Genomic DNA, 23,367 nt, shown 5'->3' with positions numbered 1-23,367 from the left:
AACTTGACACAGCTGGAATTATCACAGAGAAAGGAGCTTTAGTTGGGGAAGTGCCCCCATGAAATCCAGCTGTGGGATATTTTCTCAATTAGTGATCAAGAGGGAGAGGCCCCTTGTGGGTGGTGCCATCTCTGGGCTGGTAGTCTTGGATTCTATAAGAGAGCAGGCTGAGCAAGCCAGGGGAAGCAAGCCAGTAAGTAATATCCCTCCATGGCTTCTGCATCAGCATGCTTTCTGACCTGCTTGAGTTCCAGTCCTGACTTCCTTGGTGATGAACAGCAGTATGGAAGTATAAGCTGAATGAACCCTTTCCTCCCCAACTGCTTCTTGGTCATGATGTTTGTGCAGGAATAGAACCCCTGACTAAGACAGTGGGTAATGTGGAAATGAATTAAGTACACATGTATTCTCCATTCCCAGGTACACATGTAAAAATGTCAACTTGTTACAAAAGGTAGAAGACTTCCCTTTCATTCAAACTTCCTATTCCTTTGAGTTCTCCAGGGAAGGTGAAAGCTTGTGAAGTTTATGTTTCTCTTGCCATTGATAACTTTCCTTACATGACCATATTCAGATCACAGACACATAGATTTCCAAGTCAACTTAACAAAAGTACTGATGGATCATTAGCTATTTACCTCGCCAGTAGAAGCCATCTCACATCTCAGAATAGGATCAGCATCTCTCAGTCGGGGCCAGGAAAACATTGGAGCCTGTCAGGCGCAATAGAGAAGAAAAACAACGTGAGATAAAGGGATGAAAGGAATCACCTCCCACGGGATTCATTAGGGCCAGGGTGTATTTGCAGAAAAATAAACTCTCTTTGGCCCAAAAATCTGACTTGAAAAATAGCTTTAAAGTTCTGTTCCAAGAAGATGTTTGTATTCCTTGCCCAAAAGTTGGGTGAAGTAATCACAAACGGTCTCTGTAAACAGATGCCCTGTGACCAGTCTAGACCAGTACTGCTAATCTGGCCTGCGTGTATTCATATTGGAACTATTTCAAACAACATCTACTGGGCATGAGTCTCCCAAACACAGCGTTCAAACACATTTTCCTTGATAGGCTCTTGGAACACTCCTCTTCTTATTTCATTCATTTGAACTTGCAGCAAGCCACCTTGCCAGACATGGCTGTCTGTGAGCGGACTTCTGAGACTTTACAGTGCTGTTGATACCTCTTAAAAGCTTTGAAAGACATTCTGCTTGGAAACATTTTTTTTCTGTCTTTTTTCATAAAAGCAAGAACACTGAAGTACTTCCTTTGCAATTATTTTATCAGTGTGGCTCCTAAGGACTTGAGTTCTTCTTTCTTAACATTTGCCTGTTTATCTGGCCTAGACGATCCTTCTGTTGATAGCCACACTTTCTAAGTGGTGGGAAGTGAGCTTGGGGTGATTTTACTGGATGATCTTAATAAAGTTACTACATGCTCCTATCTTCCAGCTTTTTTGTACTGACTCTTTCCCATCAGCCACACTAGGTCTTCTAAAATTGACAACAAATAAAGACCTTGAAAAAAATCATGTTTATACACACTGAAAACTATGAAGAAAAGATGTGAAAGTCAGTGCATTTTGAAATGTGACTCTTAGTTGGAATTATGACATATATATGTATATCGATGTATAAAACTAAGCTTATTTTCTATGTTTACTAATAAAATAATTTAAGTCTGTAGTGAAAAGATATTTTTGTTGACTAATACCTTCTAATCTTAAACTTAGAATTCATATGTACTACGTGTCTTAACAATGAAAAAAAAATAAGATCCTATCTCAACATACCACATAATCCAAAAAATTCTAACTCATTAACTTTATAATTTTGAGTCTTAGAAACAACTTAGACAAATACAACTAAAGTAAGAAGTTAGAGTCTCTGCAGAAGCAGAATCATGGCTGGAGCTACTAGTATGTATAAGAACAGAATCTTTTTAAAGCAGTGGTTCTCAACCTTCTTAATGCTGTGACCCTTTAATATAGTTCCTCATGTTATGGTGGCCCCCAACCATAAAGTCATCTTTATTGCTACTTCATGACTATAATTTTGCTATGGCTATGAATCGCAATGTAAATCCTAAGTTTCTGGGTATCTGATATTCATCTGAGACCCCCTGTGAAAAGGTTATTTGACATACACCCCAGGAGGTCACAACCCACAGGTTGAGAACCACTGCTTTAAAGACATCCCAAACATATCAATGTCACATAAATTAACTATATTTCAAAATATTAATCAATTTCATTGTGTGTGCTTTATCTAAGAGATTCAAATGTATTTGTCTATTTCATAAATGCTCTTATCTGTCCATCAAAGCATTCATAATTATGAGTACAATGTATATACTGAGGTAACTAGAGGAATTTAGTGGCTTTATGACTAAAGTATTATTAAAATATAATTTTAATTCTGTCACCGTCAGAGCACCACTGCAAACTGTCATTTCAATTTTCCAAAGGGAAAAAAATCTGTACCACTGAAGAAAGTACAAACTAAGAAAGGCAGTCAAGGCGGTAAGAACTTAACCAACACCTCGGGGTAACCACTTTTCCGAGACCCATGAATTCCAGGAGACCGTTCACAGTGCAGCCTTGTCCTAAACAAGACTGCCTAAAATTTCGATTTGCTAACTAAACCAGCACCAACAGGTGTCAGGTGCAGCATCATGGGATACAATCTGCCTGACTAGCTGATGTTGAGGTTATGCTAGCTTGATGGTTGTCAATGTTTCTCTGAGTGCAAATAATCCACAGGCAGCTTCTGCTTATAAAATTTCATTTCTGCTTATAAAAGGACACACATTGCAAGATGTTACCTTAATGGCCACGTAGTCAGAGGGGATGATGGGCTGCTCCAGCGTGGGAAGTCGCTTCTCGTCAATGCTCTCCCCGATCATCACCTTGGTGGCCACGTCAATGAAGTCCACCCCAAGAGTCTTGGAGACAAAGGGGAAGGACCTCGATGCTCTCAGATTGCACTCAATCACCTAAGGACATAAGTTCAAAAGGAAGAAGGTGACGAAAGACAGTAACAACCATCTGAATATTCATTTTGTCCCTTGGTTTCCTTCTATTTCTAACTCACTCCTCTAACCCCATCCCCTTTATCTCCACTGCCTACTTTTTTTTTTTTTTTTTTTTTTTTTTTACTAATGGCCTTCTTTGGGGTCATTATCTTTGAACTGTGGCTCTTTTCCGTCACATTTCCTGGTTCAATCCCTACATATTTCTGATGCATTTCATTTAATGCAGAGTTTGGATAATGTGGCACTCCTAACTGAAACATTCCTAGAATCCTGGTGACTTCATATTAAAGCCTAGCTGGTCAAAGACTTGCATCTTTTTGCCTCAACATGTATCTCTCTTCTCTTAAACCACTTTACTGGCCCAAGTCTGACTTTCCAAGATTCCATTCCAGCCCCCATTTAGAAAAATACTTTCTCTAAGCATAAAGATTGATGAATTAGGATCTTCCAAAAGTACTAGTTGTTCACTGATGTAGATGATTTTATAACCATGTGGAACACCCTATCTACCTTCAACTTACCAAACTTTGAGTTAGTCTATAAACTTTCATTCACAACAATAAATCTTTCTTGAAACCTTTTATTATTTCTCCATATAAGATACAATATTCAAATATGTGCTATATATATATATATATATATATATATATATATATATATTATCTTCCTTTTCAACTCCAAAGACATTTACACTCTCCTCCAGCAGCTACTAAAGCTATGAGTAGCTATTAGTAACTTTTCCTCCAGGTCCTCACTAAGCAACACAATATCTGAAGGCGGAGAATATGCCTCATTCATCACTGTAATCACCCCATTTACTCCATGAAAAATAGTGAACAGGTATTGGTTACTAATCATTTGAATAAAATAAAACAATTAGAAACCATCTAATTGGTCTAAATTATATTTTGTCTTTCAACATGGCTTATAAAACAACTTTGTTCTCTGGGTCAGAAGCAAGTCAAACTTCAATGAAGGAATTTATAAATGCATGTGCTGTTCACTGTAAGAGATGCATGCATCCGTATGTACTTCCCTGTAGGTGGGATATGGTGCTTTTTCAGTACATCAAATACTTTACAAAGCTGTGAGGGTGAGTGACATCTCAGTGCCACCAAGAGCCCTTGACTTCAAACAGGAGAGACATTACGCACTAGGTAACATCCTTCTCAGAGAGGAGCCACTGACAGGGTCACAGAGATCAGCAGGGTGGAGCACAGCACAACATGACCAACATAACCTAACAAGGTGGCAAAGTCCTCCAATAACATTAGTATTTCTTACCAAGACATCATTTCCTTTGACAAGAAACTGGACATTGAATGGGCCAGAGATGGCAAAAGCCTTCGCAATCTTTCGTGTGGCATCCTTCACCTGTGAGAAAGGACAATGACACAGTGATTGGGAGCAGTGTGGAGACTTAAAGAGATGCAGAACTCTGTCTAGATGGCCTTTATGTCCCTTTGTAGTGATCTACATCCCCATTAATAATAATAGTTAATGGCAATAGTGGGTAATGGGTCAAGAAACAAATATTTTACAAGGGCATTCGTCCTCCTCTTGCAATTACATACTCTTTTCTTCCAGAGAAAGCTAAATTAAATCTTTCCTTTCTACTTCCTCCAACAACGGAAACTGCAGTTCAAACTATACATCAATCTAATGACCTACCTGCTGGGAAGGGCACTCTCTAAATACATGGTCCTGCAAAGCAGCCAGGGAGATTTCTGTTGCTTTTCTGTTACCCTGAACTCTACAAGGATAGATATTATGTTCAGAAAGAAATAGTGTTTGCCTGCAGGGAGGCCTTACGTGTGTATATGTCACAGGTTGGAGACCCTCTACCTAGCAAGAAAGTGAAGTTTCTCATGCCAAGACTGGCAGTGATGATAGGAAGCAAGAAGTTTCCACTCATCACAGATACAGGAGTGGGTCAGCAACTTAACTGTGTATGGAAGGAAGCCCAGTTTATGCTATTTCTACTCAGAAAGACTTGGTAAAATTGCTCATTCACCCTAACATGAAAGATTGAATCATATTTTAAATTCAAAGACTTCCTTAAACTCCTATGCTATTGTTATTACAAAAAATTCTATTACCTCCATATTCTAGAGCAAAGGCCTTCAAAATATACCCAAAGCAAATGTACAGTCCAGCACAAATTCTTATAGCAGGGCTTTAAAAAAGAAGCTCTCTATAAAGGGCAATTCAACTTGACCTCCCTTAAGTTCTCTGACTTAGGATGACAAGGTCTACATGTATATAACTTGCTGTGCATAGTGGGTGCTGAAGCAGTCATAACTGTAAAGGAACTGCTCTCAAAGAGTGGTCAAGAGTCATTCAGAAAGTGCTGGCTTGAAGTGGGGCTCAGAGTGAAGAGAGAGTGCTCAGGTTCCAAAGTTTCCCAAGTGGCTGCTCACCACTCTTCAAAAGCACCGCTTTTTATTGCTCTTAATAAGTCAGCTTCAGCTATCAGAATCACCCGTGGCATTGTCTCGAGATGTGATTCCCCAGACCAGTGGTGATGATAACTCTAAGAGACTTGGTGCAAAGGAAAATTCAGAGAAGTTTCCAGAACATTATGGTATCAGAACATTAGGGTGGAGGCCAGTATTTAAGCAAGTCACCTGAATGACCTGGATGTCCACTAAAGGTTAAACTAGCACACAATCGAACAGGCTCTAAGCATAGTGAAAAAGATCATCACAATAACACTCAGCCAGTTAAGGGCAAGAAAGTCCCTCATTAAATTTAGCCTGGAGCACACCTTGCAAAAAAAACGCTTTCTTAAAACTAAAGGATTCTTCTGCTGCTTTTGGTGGTGTTTTGGTTTTGGTTTTGGGTTTGGGTTTGGGTTTTGTTTTTTTCCTTTACAGCTTCCTTTCTGCCCCCATTTCTAAATGATGACCTTCTCAATGGCTCCTTGGCTGATGGTCTGTGTAGGTAGCATCAGGGTGGCATCTCCTGAGTGGACACCTGCATCTTCAACATGTTCAGAGATGGCATGGGAGATGACCTGTCAAAAGAAGAGTTTTTAAAAGTTGTGTGAGACACGTACTTCTGAGCACTATTCCATCCCTGTCCCTGTGATGTTTAGCCAGTTCTGGCACCATTCCTGAGCTACTCTGCTAAACTCCTGTTAAGATCCCAAAAAAAGCTGCACCCCTGTCCAGGCCTCAATGTATAGTGACAAATAACCCCTGTGGGGAGCAGAGAGGGACAATTTTTAAGTTCATCCCCACAGATGGGCATACCACTCATATTTATTTACCTTAATGCTACTACTGAGTTCAGTGGGACGACTGCTCTTGTTTTTCCTACACACTCACAACTGTTAAAATTTTCTCTTCCCCTATTTGGCAAGGGTGTAAACAGTAGAAAAAAAAGTCCACTGATACTGACTAATAAGGTTAGGACAGGAAATTGCAGTGAGAACAGCTCTATCTTTTAGGCCCAGGTGAAGAAGACAAGAGAGATGACTATCTAGTGATATGAATGGCATGGCACATTTCACACCACACAAACCCTGTTGTAGGAAGACTGAAGATTTGGTGCAGAGATTTTTAAGTGAACTTTGAGAGGCAAGAACATACTCTTGTTCTCCTTGAAAGAAGCAAAGGCCTTCTTCATAAGGAATAACCATGTGTGTGTGTCAAGTTCATGAGGTTGAAAGAAACTCAAACTCTTGCCTGTCAGATTCTGAAGCCTAAAACCTCAATAACTTTAACCCATATGTTAATAAGATATGTTGCTCAGAAACGTAGGAGGCTTAGTTATGGGGAGGATAGTTTCATGGCTGCATGAGACTAATGAAAGGCACATAGATGCATTTGTTCATTGAATTTGTTAATTACATTATAGTGTCACCGAGCTTCTATTCTTCTGATGTCAGTTTTGAGTTTGGGGACCTAGACAAGGCCGTGTGGCGTGGGTTTCTATCGAAAGGGGAATAACAGTGGTGCTTATCTTCACAGAAGATTTGTAAAACACAGAATGCTTATGAAGTAAATTCATGTTTGTTCATGCTTGTGTGTGTAAGTCTATGTGTGAGAGCACATGTTTATGTGTATGAGTGTAGGCGTGGGAATGTATGGATGCACATGTGTGTTTATATGTGCATGTGTGCGTGTGCATGTGTGTGATGTTTTTTTTTCCAACCAGAAAAAAAAGATTCCAATATATAACCTAACAGTTGTGAGTGTGTAGGAAATACAAGAGCAGTCGTCCCACTGAACTCAGTAGCGTTAAAGGTAAATAAATATGAGTGGTATGCCCATCTGTGGGGATGAACTTAAAAATTGTGAGAGTGACATGAAACAATACCAAAAGACAGATTCTGGGACAATATCCAAGGGTATGTCGGTAAAAAAAAAAAAAAAAAAAAAAAAAAAAAAAAAAAAAAAAAAAAAAAAACAAACAAAGAAAAGTCCACCTTACAAAAACCCAGTCCAAAACCAACCCAATGAGCCAGCACAGACTCTGGAAGAAGCACGGTATGCGAACAAGCACACTTTTCCAGGGCAGCCCCCACTCTCCACTTCCATAGATGAACAACTGCATTCCTCCTACTCTCTATCCCTGCTTCAAATATTAAAGGTGGAAAGAAAGAAGAACTTATTTTATTATCTAAAACAGGAGATGGGGCATGAGAGTTCTAGGAAGAAAAAGATTATCTCAAGATAGATAGCACGTGAGAGGCTCTTTCCCAACCTGAAAGAAGACTCTAATATCTATAACCTAACAGGTATGAGGGTGTAACTCCAGGATAGAACACTTGCTTAGCATCTTCCAGGTCCTAAGATCCATTCCAGGCATGGATAAAAATGAAGGCAAAAACCACATGTAATCTTAAAGTGATTTGTGCTCTTTGTCGGCAACTTAAAAGAATCAGATGAGCCCCCTCTGAATATGTTTCAGCAAAAAATAAAAAAATTTTAAAAAAAATTCCTGTCTCTGAAGACAGGAGACTGGAACTATTATCTCTGAATGCTTCAAATCAGAATTATGAGATTCTGTGGTGAGGAGAAACTGTCATGATTTTAAAAGAAAATAGGAAGACTCTACTCTGCAGTGCTAATCTGTTTGGGGAAAAAAATAGATTTGACATATTTGGTAGTGTTTTGAAACATTTTCAAAACAAAAGACGAAGGCCAATTTTTAACTCTCTCCTTGAGGCAAATAAAATGGCATGCCTTCTGCTTCATCAAGACAACCAGCAAATTTGAGTGAAACAGGCTTCCATCTCCGTTTTCCTTGAAGTCAGAGGCTTTCGGTGTTGTGGCCATTTCAGATGTGATATAGTAAGCTAATTTGACTTTATTATTCTGCCTACACAATTCTGTTCAGTTGCCTTTATTAATCAATGAAAAGGATAGGAGAGAGGGGAAAACAAGAGAAGAAAAATCAGAGACTCAATTAGAAATCTTAGAAAGCAAGCATTTGGGTGTTTTTATAACACTCGCTGAAACATAAAAGGAGAGCCACAGACAAAAGAAAATGAGAACGAAAGATCTATTCAAGAAGGAGGAGTGGGGTCTGGTAATTGATACTGAGCATCATCAAAGAGAAAGGCTGACAGTCCGAAAGGCAAGGAATGCGATACCCATGAGAAGTCAACTCAATCTTCAGAGACATTGAGAGGTGGCCTTTAGGGTTTTGTGTTGTTTTTTGTTTGTTTTGTTGGTTGATATTAGGGAAGAGGGGGTTGGGGGTGAGGGATGTTTGTGATAGTCTCTGGAGTTTTGATTGAGCAGCTTCCCCGCTACTGTCAGACAGGATTTTTAGAAACTGTGGATTCTAACCTGTGACTGCAACAGGGTTGCCACAGATAAAAACAATGGGTGGAAAGACAAAGGCAGGAGAGGTGAGAGAAAGCACTAGCACTTACCCGTCCTTCTTTGCCAACAGCGTCCATCTCCACTTCCCGGGCCCCCTCCACAAACTTGGTCAGCACCACTGGGTGTTCCTGCCGACAAAAAAAAAAAAACAGAAGCAAGAACTTGAGCAGAAATTCCATGTGTAATATCAAATAGCTGTGTAGCCTCGGTAAATAACAAGGCAGTGCTTGCAGAAAACTTAAGGCTGACCGCACAACAGGAGCTCATTAGCCAGTCTGTTTTGTAAGAATACGGTCATGTTCTGCTTACAGTAAGAACAAGTGTTTTTCTGCAACTCTGGAGGCCCAGCAAACAGAAAATAAGTTCTGAAATGCCAAATATTGGTTTCTGATCCAGTCTGAGAAAAGAGAAGGCTAAGGATGAGGCAAATACAGCTTCCTGGCCTCCCGTCAGAATCATCGATACACCTCTGTGTATTTTATACCTAGCGGTGATTACTGCATCTGATTCTCTCTGCTCTTATTTGTTTGTGCAAATGCCACAGCTTTCTCCTCAGAAATCTGAAGGAAAGGTATAAGAAATCAGAACAAGCTTAAAGGAGAGTAATGAGGATAAAATCCTTTGTCTGAAGTTGATAAGCCTTATCCTGTTTTTAGACTATGAAGCTGGCAACTGGAAATCAAATCTATTTCTCTATTAACCTTACACGTGCATCTTTTGGCAGTGTTCTGGACCGCTTATAGATCTTGAATTGCTTCCTGTACTCAGTTGTCCTAGGACAATGTTGAGGTGCCCAGGCCTACCCAGATTGACATTGCTTTCTCTGCACTAAATGAAGGGGATGCCTGGTGATCTTGCTAGTCCCCATTCCTCTTTCCCTATGCTATGGGATTCTGCAATCTGCGCCACTTGTTAAATTTACCTGCCTTCATATCTATCTTCTCTGTGTGTCCTTCATCTTTTCTCTTCAAGGTAGTCTTTTATACAATAGCTCTCCTTCAAAACCTAGGCCAGGTACTACCTCTTGGAAGATTTCTCTAAGCCCTTCTGGCTACTATGCTAAAATCTTAGGCATGTGTTAAGTTTAACTGATATCCTTGAACACTGTAAATAGAATTTAAATTTAAAGATATGTTTTCATGCTTTTTTCCCAAGGCTCCTCGTCATTCTGTATTTTCCACTGAGCCCTAGATAACTGGTATCCACTGGGTGTCCAACTTAGCTGCTCCTGTCTTCTGTCCTTACTCATCAGTGATTGCCTCCATAGCCAAAGCTTTACTTTAAGAGTTAAGCTATTAATTTCCAAGTCAGTATTCATGTCTCTATGTCTACTCATTCTCTTCCTTTAAAATTTACTTTATTTTAATCACGTGTGTATGTATGTGGGTCTGTTTGTGGATATGTGCAGACAGTGGTCATGCCTGTGGAGGCTAGAGGTGATGGACCCTTCTGCAGTTTCCCAACGTGGGTTCTAGAAACCAAACTCAATAGCTTTTAGCTAATATACATGATTGAGCAGACAAAGGAACAATTAGCAGCCCTAATTTTACTGTAAATATGTTCAATGGGTTATCATGGGTTCTACTGTAGCATGATGGAGAGGCTTGAGCTATTAAGTTCTAGCAGGACATCTCCCTTACAAAACTGTGGTGGTGAGTCAGCTAACATCCTAACAGAAAAGTAAAAGTAAGCCTTTCACTAAGTGGAAGTCCTCTGAGGCTGAAATAAAGACAACCTTATCCTGTCCCTCAAATGTAGGGTATAGTTCCTGGCCTCTCAAAAGAGCAACACAACAGGATCTTGGGCAGAAATTATAATATAAAAGTTAGTTCACTGATTTGATAAGGAGATGTACTTCAGTAAATGACTTTCCTACTAATGTGAATTCTAACCCCACTAATTTCCTTTCTTTAGAGTTATCAGTCTCTTCATGCTCATTCTCCTTCTCTACCTTCTTCATGACCAAGCATCCTTGAAGAACAGTTGTCATGGAGGAAAGGGGCCCCAGTTCATGTGCTCAGAACAATCCATGCTTGTTTTCCCACTCTGAAATGCCTCAGATTCCATTCTTCAGCTCCTTTCAAACTCCACTTGCCTAACATCAAACTCTCTGAATTGTTCTTAAAAAAAAAAAAAAAAAAAAAAAAAAAAAAAACCAACTAGCCTTTGAAAGCTTTTTAAAGGAAAACATTACTTTCATCCTCCACAGTGCGAGGTCTGCAAATCAATAACCCTGCTGGGTAAATCTTAAATGGATCACACCAAGGTAACACCAAAGGAGGAAGTGAAAGCTTGGGGCAGTTAAGAAGGGTGTCTTAAGTCACTTCAAAATTATAAACATTTTTATTAACTCGCAAATGCGGTGTGCCAGAATGGAAACAGAAATCAATAGGTGAACAAGGTGACTTACTAATAAAGTTGTGTGGTTGATTAAGGCCAATCCCCAGGTGTGAGGATTAAAAGCAAAGAAAGCTTTCACCTGATAGTTATAAACATGGCTGGATCTTCCTGGAGGCTGGGAGCCCCTGGAATAACTTGACCAGCATGGAGCTCACGAAAAGGACAAGATACTTATTAAGCATCCAGCATGGGTGCTCATCCTTTCACACTCCCAGAGTCTCCAAACAAATTAATGTGATGATGAAAGATGCACAGCTCTTCAGCAGAAGAAGCTCTTCAGCTTACTCCACCAACACTAAGAATCCAGCCATCACTTAAAGACATTTTTCTTTTTCCTTTTTAGGTTTTCATTCTCAGACGTAAGAAACGAGTACACAGGCAGAAGGGAACCTTTACCCCAACAACTTCATGTGAAAACAAAACCCGCATAGAAAACAAGTTATGGGATACAAAACAAGATTGCTCCACGTCATTGCAAAGAAATGGAACACTACCTGAGAGACTCGAGTGGCCTCCTCAAGAAACCTTTTCATCTCATCCTCAGAGAATACCACGTTCATGGCAGACCCACTGGAAAGGGTGAAGGGAAAAGCAGGTGAGTATCCTTTACCAATTCAGAAATAAGGTATACTACATTTGATTGGGTTCTAGGTAGATCTTGATGGTTAACAGGGTTCAGCCCAGACCATAATTCCTCTCACCCTGTTTCTTCAGTATTCATTGTTAACAGCTAATCTTAACCCACTGGCACTACACAAAGCAGGTCACCATTTCTCTGTAGCAGTAGAACATTCTTCAGTAACATGTGCCAATAGGATGCAACATATGTGACTAAGATGTATTCAACTGTATCCTTCCTTCTAAATACCTAAGTAAAAGTGCTCTTAAATAGATTTCTTCTGAATCTTGGCCCTTTGAAAATGCAATGGGAACATTGGAAATGAGGAGCACTCGAGTAAGCAAAAAAAAAAAAAAAGTAACATTTTTCTTTACCTTTTCAAATTACTATAAAGTTCTGCACAAAGCCATTGCTTTATCGGCTTGTAAGACAGTGGCTAAAGCAATGACCCTGAGGATTCAGGGCATAGGAAAGTGGAAGATAGATATAACTTACAATGTTCAAAGACTTTTTCTTCCAACCCTCTTTAAACACATGCCTGTTGTTTAAATTGATTTACATTAATTCTTCAAAGTAGTATTATTAGACTGGTTTATACAAAATGTCATTTCAATGAAAGGACGCATTTCCTCTTCTTTTGAAATTTTTCATTATTTTAAAGAATCCCATCTCAAATCCTATTCACACTTCCAAATTGTGCACAGCAAATTGTGTTTCTCCTATTATCCCCTGTCCAGTGAAGTGGTTCCTTACATGTGGCAACATCTGAAGGGACTATAATTCACAACTTCTCCTTTGATGATAGAACTTAGATTCAACGTTAACTATAAAGGCTCCCCAATGCCCATGTTCTTCACCATCATACTTCATCAATTACGAAAATCTGATCTCAAAAACCCCAAAATTCAAAACAAAGACAATATCAAAAGATACTGATGAGAGTCAGAAAGAAGCTGTTGTTTCTGACTATCAAAAAAAAAAAAAAAAAAGATGATGCCAAAAGATGTCCCAAGTTGTGTTTTAATGGTGTCTATGTAAAACTATCCCTCTTTAGTTTGGCCAGGAAATGACTTTACCTATGACACTTCTAGGTGACGATGTAACCACTCCCTGAAGAAAAATTAAGCTAGAAGAGTGAACATTTATACTCAAGCATTCTGTGTTGCTTCAGAGATTGTGTCTGGATTAACAAATTCCTACCCACCAAAGCCTTGTGTTCTTAGCATGCAGCACGTGTTTCTGTCTCTCCCAGTTTTTGCAACATTGTTTTGGAAAACAATATATATTACCTCAAAACATAGGAAGGCCTCAGTAAGCAGGGGTAGCCCACGGAGTTTGCAAATTCCAGTGCTTCATTCTAATTAATAGGGGAAAAACAGAACAACACAAAGGGTATGAATAGTTTAAAATACGCAATAAAAATGCAGACTGGTATCATTAGATCAAGGGATAACCTAACTCTTTTTATTCCTCCTCTCAAAAGACTCCATTAAAATGTAAATTGGACACCGAGATACATAAAATTCCTAGTTTCTCATTCTACATATCAAATCTAGTTCAAAAATAGTTTGAACTTCTTTTCATTGTCTGAATCTTAATGAGAATACTGCTGTCTATTTATAATCAGCATTTAAGTGCAATCATCAAACACAGCTACTTTGGAGTAAATTTACTAAGCATGGTGCGCATTCCACCTGCCCTCTAGTTAGCTTCTCTAGTAGTTAACATTCAAGTTAGGACTCTTCAAAAGAAGACGTTAAAAATGAAACACTTTTTCCTCTCCTTACCAAAGTGTTCACAGCTTTCCATGGAGCCTGGGCCACCTTTAGCTCATCTAAGACAGCTGAGAAGATGGAGCGATCCTCGGCCCTGTCGATCTGCAGAGGGCTTGTACCCATGATCTTGACACCATTCTTGTAGAGTGGGACCGCCAAGTTGTTCGGAATCTGGCCCCCGACTGATATGATGCAGCCATTACATGCCTGGAAGAAACAAGCCACATCGGGCACTCAGTAACCTGAACAGGGATGGATGGCTGTGCTAATAATACTGACAGCATATCCTCACTGAAATACGTGTCGGGATGGTGGCAATTTCATACTGTTTAGCAAAGCAGAGAGTATTGGGTTTTAACACAAAGAATAAGAACTTCTTTTGACTTTGCTGTGTAAAAATCCATGCAAAAACTCCACAGAGCAATGTATGAGTATCACTTGAGACATTTACATGGAATTTTTAAAATAAAATGGATGAAGTGTACCATGTGCTTGTCACTATAGTCTACTATATCCTGTGACTTCCTGGGACACTCTTGTTATTTCTGAAATAAATGCCTATTTTCCAAGTTGTTTCTTTTACCTGAGTTCTCCGAAAGTATCCAGTGCCTAGAGAATAAAGTTCACATCCCTACCGTCCCTACCATTTAAGCCTTCCCTATCTTATCCACCACTGTTCCTATCATCCCGGTGAGACTCTTCATCATCATCTACAACCTCTGTATGTCAACACTAACAAATTCTTTATGACACCCAAACATCCTGGGCTATTGTTCTTCTCCTTCTACACCCTCATTTACTTAGCCTCTGACCAATCCTAAGTTCAAGTCCATCTACCCCTACCCTGACATCCTAAATACCAGTTGTTTCCTTAGCTGACACCTTTGTATCTGTTCCCTGTACTGAACAAAGCATTTACTTCACATTTACTTCCCACTACTTATATATGCATGTATATGTGCATATCTTCCTTCTTATAAGGAAGATATATAGATATATTGATATATGTATGGTCTTGCATATATATATATATTTAAGGCTTCCCAATACTGTTGCTGGACCAGTGAAGAAGAGCTGAGGTGTGATAACAGGGAACTATACATACAGTTAGCAATCCTTTTCACTATCATTTCATAATATGCACTGACCACTCACCCTGAGGTTACATCATTTGTCTATGACATTGCACCATGCTGATTCACACAGCCGATATATGGATTAAAAAAGTTTATGAAGCCTCAATACCTTATATACATTGTGTTTATAAATAAGGAAGATATTAAAATCAAAATATGACAGCCAATAGGTATTTGTCCTAATGACCTACTAATGAAAATTGATAGAATTATTAAAGTTATTGATCCATGCCAAATTATTTTTTCATGATCTAAAAATGCTTTTGGATCACTCTTATAAGGAATGAAACTAACATCTCTTCAGGGACAATAATTACAGTGTTGCCTAAACAAACATACTGGAAGTGAATTCTTAAAGGCACTGTAAATGGTATTGAATATAATAACCAACTATACTGTGTATTTAAAAATGTTCATATATTTCCCACTTTTTAAAAATGCACTCAACATTCATCTTTGCAAAGCCTTTAAAAAACAGTTATTCTCTTTACTATCGTAATCTTTGTTTCTGACTATTTTGAGTTTATTGTAAGTACCACTAAGATTTTGAGGCTTAAAAAACAAATTTCTCATTAAGCATATGCATAAAGCTCCCATGTAACAGACGTCAAGGAAATTATAAAGAGGATCCATTGTGGACTAAATTAAAGCTTGAAGTTGCACAAAATGGCTTGAATCAATATACCAATATTATTTTAATTTTCCATCAAACTTATTTCTTTTTTTCTGAGAAATTAACAACTTTCAATGATAGAATAATATAGTAGGTACTATTCTTTACTTAGCCCTTAACTGTGTATTCTGAAATGTCTCTTTGATCCTTACAAAAATCCACATGGGGCAGTTATTACTAACTCCATTGTGTAGCTAAGGAAATTGGCTCACAGAAGGCCACGAGTCTCTTATGCAGCTAACTCAGAGCTGACATGTGAATTCAACTCTGTAGAGTGGGAAGCAGCTATACTTGTGTAATATACAAAATATCTGAATGCTGGACCAACTCAACTAGCTGTTTTCAGACATGGTTGATGTTAGAGGACAAGTAAACTATTTGTAAGACGTTTGGGAGACAGTAGACAAAACGAATCTTCCCTTTCCAAACCAAATGCTCGTCATTCATCACTGGGAAGTTGACGCATGTCCACAGGAGAGCTCCAAGTGAAAATGTGGAGCTTACGCAGAGCTAGTCCATGAACCAAGAGGAACTTGGCATGAGAGCATATTTGCTGGGTATCGATGATATAGAACCATTTCATAGAAGATTCTAATCTTGATTAGACCAATGTTTCTCAACCCCTTTGGGGGGGGGCGGTTGAGCAACCCTTTCACAGGGATTACACATCACATATTTACATTAGCTGGAGAGGTGGCTCAGTGGTTAAGAGCACTGCCTGCTCTTCCAGAGGTCCTGAGTTCAATTCCCAGGAACCACATGGTGGCTCACAACATCTGTAATGGGAGCCAATGCCCTCTTCTGGTGTGTCTGAAGACAGCAACAGTGTACTCATACACAGCTATTTACATTAAAATTCATACCAGTAGCAAAATTAAAATTATGAGGTAGCAACGAAAATAATTTTAGGTTGAGGGTCACCACAACATAAGGAACTGTATTAAAGGGTCTCACAATGAGGAAAGTGGAGAACAATCACTGACATGGGATATTCCTAGCTCTCAGTACAGGAACTGGAGATGTATACATAGAAAGGGAATCCTAGCATTCCCCACTGGCCAGTCATCATCATTTTGGTCACTTACCAGTAGTATTCTGAAATACAATACACTAAAGCTAAGATTTCACTACAGGTATTTTTAAATTATTTAGCCTCAAAGCAATTCAACAGGCTCTCAGGGTTCCTCTGTACAGAAGGCTGAGCTGAGAGCATGAAGCCTGTGGAGCAAACACATTACACTGAGCTATATCCCCAGCTCCTCAACTTTACCTTCGGCTCCATTTCCTACTTTGAAACCTGATATCTCCAACTTAAGGTAACATGAGGATATTTCTAGACACTATCCAAGCTACAATCACACCAGAAACTTACCTTAAAACCCTAACGAAGTAAAAGAACATGCTTCAATTTTATTTGGGAACATTTTGATTTCTCCTAACCCTTAATCATATTGGTCAGCACTGATTAAGTGCTACAATTGCGGCATACTGCAACATAAGAAAATGTAACTTATCTCACTAATAGAAGTAGCTTTTACCTAATTAAAAATGGCCTTGATTCTGTAATTTCATGAGTTATCTCCAGTTTACAAAATTACACTGTATATACCAGTGAGAAATATTATGCCTTATATTTTGATACTTTTCATTTTAGGTAACACATTACACTTTATGTAGTACCTTGGCATCATATTTAATTACAATTAAACCAAATGCTAAAAATGGATTCTATTTAAATCCTTTCATTCCCTAATGAGCACTGTTCATTACTAGTTAATGTTTGTAAGTCATTCATTTAACTCTTTATGTTACAGAAGTACCACTGTCTAACTAAATCTGTAGTGTTAAAACTAATACAATGTAGGCAGAATGCATTTTTACAAAGTACAGTCCAGAAAAATATGCATTGTGAAAGTGCAAAAAATTATGCAAGGAAAACTCAAACAGTCAGCGACATCAAAGGTATTATCTTGCTTATTCAGATGGAATCTGGGGTGCATGCATGGATTGTGTATATGTGTATGTGTGTGAGTGCATGCATGTGTGTGTGTGTGTGTGTGCATGTGTGTATTTGTGTATTCAGACCAAGTTTTACATGTTGACCAAGCTGATCTGAACGTCATGAACTCAAGCTGTTTTTTCTATTTCATTTCTCTAAACACCTGAGAGCACATGTGCATACCACCATGCTTGCCATTAAAAAATAATAAGTTAATAAATATAAAACAGGCAACCTCAGGAAATAGGAGGTTGGGAGGACCCCCCCCCCAAACCAGAGTACACCAGAGACATGGGAGGTGAGAGACTCCTGACAATAGGGATGAAATGCCTGACAGTATGGAAAGAGAACTTATAGAACCCACCTCCAGCAGGAAGACAGGACATCAAGTGAGGGAGGGCTTGCCATCCCACAGTCACACCTCTGACTCATAATTGTTTCTGTCTGAAATAATGGCAGGGATGAAAATAAAGAAGAACCTGAGGAAAAGAAGGTCCAGTGACAGGCCCAAAGTGGGATCCAGGTCAAGGGGAGGTCCCAAGGCCTGACACTATTACTGAGGCTACAGAGTGTTCACAAAAAGGGACCTAGCATGACTGCCCTCCAAAAGATCCAACAAGCAGCCGAAAGAGTCAGATGCAGATATTTGCACCCAACCAATGGACAGAAGCAGCTGACCCCTTTGTTGAATTAGGGAAGGCTGAAAGAATTTGAGGAGAAGGGTGATCCTATAGGAGGACCAGCAGTCTTAATTAATCTGAACCCCCGAGATCTTTCAAACACTGGACCACCAAACAGACAGTATACACCAGCTGATATGAGGCCCCCAACACACATACAGTAGAGGACTTTCGGGTCTGTGTTCATTCAGAGATGATGCACCTGACCCTCAAGAGACTGGAGAACCCAGGGAGTTTAGAGGTTAGATGGGGTGAAGGGTGGGGACATCCATGTGGAGACAGGGTGTGGTGGGGAGGATATGTAGGATGTGGAGCAGTTGGAAGGTGGAAGGGGAAAGGCAGAAATGGAATATGGAGTGAAAAAATGAATTACAAATAAAATTAAACTTAAAAAGAAAATATTAAGGAAAGAGTCTTAAATGGTGTTAAGATATAAACTAAGCTTACTGTTTTTTATATATACAACTTTTCAAACAATAACCTTGTATAGAATAAAGAGATCTATGAATTTAAAACCAGATCTCTGTGACTCTTATTCATTGTAGCCCCTGAAGATTTCAAATAATAATATATGCAAGTAGATCTAGTAATAAGAAGCATGGTGGGTGTTATGATTTCTAACAATGTAATAATCCCAAGTCATTACTTCAAATGACTTTGAGAACAGTTTTCTCCTTGTAGGGAATGTCCTAAACAAAGCTGTACCCTAGGGAAGATCTCCTCCAGCAAAGACCTGTCAGTGATGGACACCAGCATCTTCTTTCCTTGGTCCTTGGCACTCACACTGTTGTTAGCTAGCAATTAAGTACATTATCAAAATTCAGCTCTCTCCTCCAGAAAAGCCTTGACACATAATCAGAAGAAATAGCTAGCTGATGCTCTTGGTCACTCTGCAGAATAAGAGTTCCTTTTCTAGAATAGTTTCTAGCAAAAAAAAAAAAAATAGAAAGGAAGAAAAGTAAAAATGAGTGGGAAGCAGATGTCAACCCTTTCTTAAGAGCCTGTGCCAAAATCCTCCTCAGTGGACGCCTGATTTACTTACTGGGCAGCTCACTTCTTAATGTCCTATATTATAAGTTCAATGATTGTCCGTAACTAGACTGAGACCTATCATACTTGCTGTTACCCCCATATAATTATGCATTCTGGGGAGAGAGATTTCCTTTCAGAATGACTTAAATGTTGTATTTCTGAAAATTGTTAGACATGAAAAACTATACAACATGCTGGGGCATTCAACATCTCAAGGTAGGATAAAGGCAATCTCCTGCATTGAAGCTTTACCCATTATCAGATGTGATAGAGTAGCTTCATGGAGCCTGCTGTAAGGAAAGACTACAATGCCATGAGAGGAAACATATATGTACACCACTGTTAATGTTACCAGATACACCATATAGGATAACCTAAAGGGCACATAGATGGAATGTTGTTCCATCTCCAACATAATATCGTATTCTGATGTGGTAGTTTATTTTAGATGCCATTGAGTTTCAGTGGAGGATCAATATATTCATTTCTAAAACCCTTCTATTATATTGAGAGTTTCATTTAAAGCTATGTATGAGAACATCTAAAAGCAGTAAAGAAGTTTCTGAATATTCCTGAAATATTCACACAAGGAAATAGTATAGAAATTACATGATGCTACTGCCTATGATGCTTCTTAATATTTTTTCCAAAAACTGTTTAATTTTTCATAATACATCATGAATCCCAGTTTTATTATTAATGCCTTGAAGATAGAATGTCTGAGCTGGCTAGTTTTTATATCAACATGACACAGGCTAAAGTCATTTTGAAAGAGGAAACCTTAATTGAAAAAATTCCCCATCAGATTGGCACATAGGCAATCCTGTTATGTACTTTCTTGACTGATAATTTTTGTGCTGTGTCTATCCTACAGTGATGCCACCCCCAAGTGGGTGGTCCTAGGTTCCATAAAAAAAGCAGGCTGAGGAAGCCATGAGAAGCAAACCAGTAAGTGTCACTCCTCCATGGCCTCTGCATCAGTTCCTGCAGCCAGGTTCCTGCTTTGAGTGTCTGCTCTGACTTCCCTCAGTGATAACTGTTACCTCCAAGTGTAAGATGGAATGAAACCTTCTCCTGCAATGCTGCTTTTAGTTATGGTGTTTGCTCACTGCAATAAAACCCTAACAAAGACGTATCCTTCCTGCTAAACATGGCATTTAGAAAATTCTAAAGAAATATTTGTAGAATGTACATCTTTTGATGCTCAACTATCTACCTGAGAATATTAAGGTGTCACCTAGAAAGCTCTTATCAATGACAGAACTAAGTCCTCTTCTATATCATGGATTACATAAATGGTACAATGAGTGTCATTATAGTGTGTTGAGATGAATAGGTCAGATTTAAGCAGACACCTGTAAGTATACATAGTGTCTACGTTAATCTATTGCTCTTTGTAAACGTGAAGTTATCACATTGCTTCAGTTATATTCATTATCATCCAAAAGTCCACCTCACCTTTACAGTGCCTGCAGAAGCCGTGCCTATATCCTTATATTATTCATTAACAAAAGGCTAGATCACAGAGATTTCCAGAAACACTCACAAGACAGTTTCTCAGTCAAAACTAGAATTCAACCCTTTGACTCTGGTTCAGTGTATTTCCCTCACATATAGGACTGTTTCTTTGTGGTGAGGAATTAACAAAGTTATATCAAATGCCCAACTACTGGGTATCATCATGATATTTTCCAACAGTTATTTATATAATATAAAATAACCTGTTCTACAGACTTAGAGTAACCTTAAATCACTAATCCTTGGAGAATATATATTCAATAATATTGACATGAGGATAGGTCAATTTCAACTGTGAGAGAAAGCCTCACAGGAACCTGAATCATTTGGAATACTCACTAATCTGAACCTGAAGATTAGTGATAATGGTTCCATCTGACTGAGTAAGGAACGAACTGGTCATTGGCAAACAATTGACCCACCTCCTCTGAGAACTGTCCGTCACTAATCCACAATATTTATTGTATGAAGATAGGACCTCTTAAATCATTTCAAAAGATATTTATGGAGAGTCCTGTATGCTAGTTAATATGTGACTAGCATGTGTCAGTGAGTTTTCAACATAGTTGGAATGCATATGAACAAAATGGGGGAATATTGCATGAAATGACCATTCTATGCCAAGATATGAGAAGTAAAAAGCCAGGGCAATTGTTTTTGGAGTTTCCCTACAAAATCTGACAGTGGAGGAAACTGGAGATATGTCCTAAAAAGAGTTACACTATAAATCTGAACACATGAATATAATTATATACAAGATGTGCACTGAATTTATCTCTCCTTTTTGATTTGTTTTTTTTTTCTTCCTTTTTACCTCCTGGTGGTAGATGTCCAGGATTCTCTCCAAAGACAGCTCTTCAAAGTAGAGTTTGTCACACTCATCAAAGTCAGTGCTCACAGTCTCTGGGTTACAATTCACCACCACTGTCTTCTTGCCAAGTTGGCGCAGTGTGCGGATACTGGAGACAGCACACCAATCAAATTCCACACTGCTGCCTGCAGAGACAAGGATATTAGGAAGAGGAATAAGAGAAGAAATATTTCTCCAGCCAGCACAGGTGAAGGAAGTAAATGCTTTCAACTGAGTTCTTAGTATAAAATTTTAAACCTATTTACAAGTTCTGCTAATAGTAAGAGGAGTAGGGACTGACTGGACAATAATGAAATGTTGGCTTGAATTATACTTAAGCTAGGTAAGGAGTGTCTTCATGTTTGAAGAATTTGGGTCTCGATGTCACTGGGACTATAAAAAGATAAACTTCATTTAATGAAGGAAATTCAGCGAGAACACTGACTTCAATAGACTAAACAGCTAAGCCAGCTATTAGAACACTTGAGGTCCTGCTTTAACTCTTTCACTTAATTACTCTTAGAGGCATGACCCAGCAGCCCCTGAGGTCACTTGCAGCTCTGACATATTTTCACTGACTGAAGAGTCCTGTCCTTTTTAAGAGTGTGTGACCTTCTAAAAAGCTAATCTAAGCATAATAAAGGCCTAAATGACTCAAAATATCACTCTGCTGGGATGCCATTGAGGCAAAAGCACTCATACGAATGCTTTGCATTAGGACATTATCTTCTAAAAAGTCTTATCAAAATATGTTTATCCACTTGTGGCTGCGTGCTCCTCATTGTCAGGTATGCGTGTACTTGATCATCAAGTTTAGCTCTTCTCTGAACCACAATGTATGATGGCAGTAATGAATGAATCACATAAAAATCAAAGGTTGAAGGAAACATTCCAAAGAGAAGAGCTTAGATGGCCATAAAATGTTTTTAGGTTTTACAGCCATAAACCAAATACAGATAAGTGATACAAATAGGTAAAGTTCACATCAGTGTGCTGGAAACACAGTCCTTAGCCACAGTCTTTTGAGGTGAGGCCTTTGAGAGGCAGCAGCCTTAGAATTACATCCACGCTTTAGGGCCAGCCTGGGGAGAGAGTTAGATTTGATTTCTTTTTGCCCTTCTTTATGACCAAGAGTGAAAATTATGATGTAATATAGTGATACAAAAGGAGGAGGAATTTGTAGTCGTGATTTGTGGTTGAGTCCCACTTTTTTTGCGACTAAATCACTTACTTCATAAGTTTAAATATTATTTCTCTGTAACTCAGTTTCCTAAACTGTGAAACATTTATTATGACAATATTTGTCTGGTGAACTCTTAGAATAATGAAATCAATATTTATAAAGGGTGCTAGAAAACTCTAAAGTCTTATATCCACATGTTGTCACATTACCAATGTGGTATGGACCACAGCCCAGAACCATTATTCCATGTTCATCAAATTTGATATCGTGCTCCTGAGGGGAAAAAGAAAAAAATATTGAAATTATAATGTTATTATTCCATCTAATTAGACTACTCTCCCTGTCTTTAAGTGTGTCTTTTTCACATGCGCCTCTATTAGTCTTAGAAAATCCCTAAATATAAAGTATTCTCACAGAAGCTCTATTTATTTTCTAAGTTGATGTAACTCAAGATTTGCAACTTAGTCATGAGAATGCAGAACACCCTCACCCCTGCTTAGTTCCATTGTTAAGGCAATTCCTAACGGAATGAGTTCAGACATTCCTTGTGGCATCTTTCTCACCTGGCATCTATTACCAAGGTCAGCCGATAATCAGAGGTGAAACCTATGCACTCCCTAAGGTAGGCCAGCCCTAAA

General features: G+C 38.7%; 1 protein-coding gene across 1 annotated transcript in view; it reads right to left on the bottom strand.

The window, feature by feature from the left end:
* Cps1 (carbamoyl-phosphate synthase 1) overlaps positions 1 to 23,367 on the bottom strand; it is a 109,668-nt gene that overhangs the window by 12,842 nt on the left and 73,459 nt on the right. Inside the window, exons 24-33 of the mRNA XM_021199318.2 lie at positions 22,939 to 23,002; positions 21,511 to 21,692; positions 13,671 to 13,865; positions 13,173 to 13,240; positions 11,759 to 11,834; positions 8,915 to 8,992; positions 5,936 to 6,043; positions 4,312 to 4,401; positions 2,818 to 2,988; positions 639 to 713 (exon numbers count right to left, since the gene is read on the bottom strand). Coding sequence (XP_021054977.1) covers positions 639 to 713; positions 2,818 to 2,988; positions 4,312 to 4,401; positions 5,936 to 6,043; positions 8,915 to 8,992; positions 11,759 to 11,834; positions 13,173 to 13,240; positions 13,671 to 13,865; positions 21,511 to 21,692; positions 22,939 to 23,002 — 1,107 coding nt within the window. The remainder of the gene's footprint in view (positions 1 to 638; positions 714 to 2,817; positions 2,989 to 4,311; positions 4,402 to 5,935; positions 6,044 to 8,914; positions 8,993 to 11,758; positions 11,835 to 13,172; positions 13,241 to 13,670; positions 13,866 to 21,510; positions 21,693 to 22,938; positions 23,003 to 23,367) is intronic.

This window comes from Mus pahari, chromosome 5, assembly GCF_900095145.1.
Source record: "Mus pahari chromosome 5, PAHARI_EIJ_v1.1, whole genome shotgun sequence".
Taxonomy (NCBI): Eukaryota; Metazoa; Chordata; class Mammalia; order Rodentia; family Muridae; genus Mus; species Mus pahari.
The sequence above is the reverse complement of the archived record's forward strand: the minus strand, read 5'-3'. Positions and strand labels throughout refer to the sequence as shown.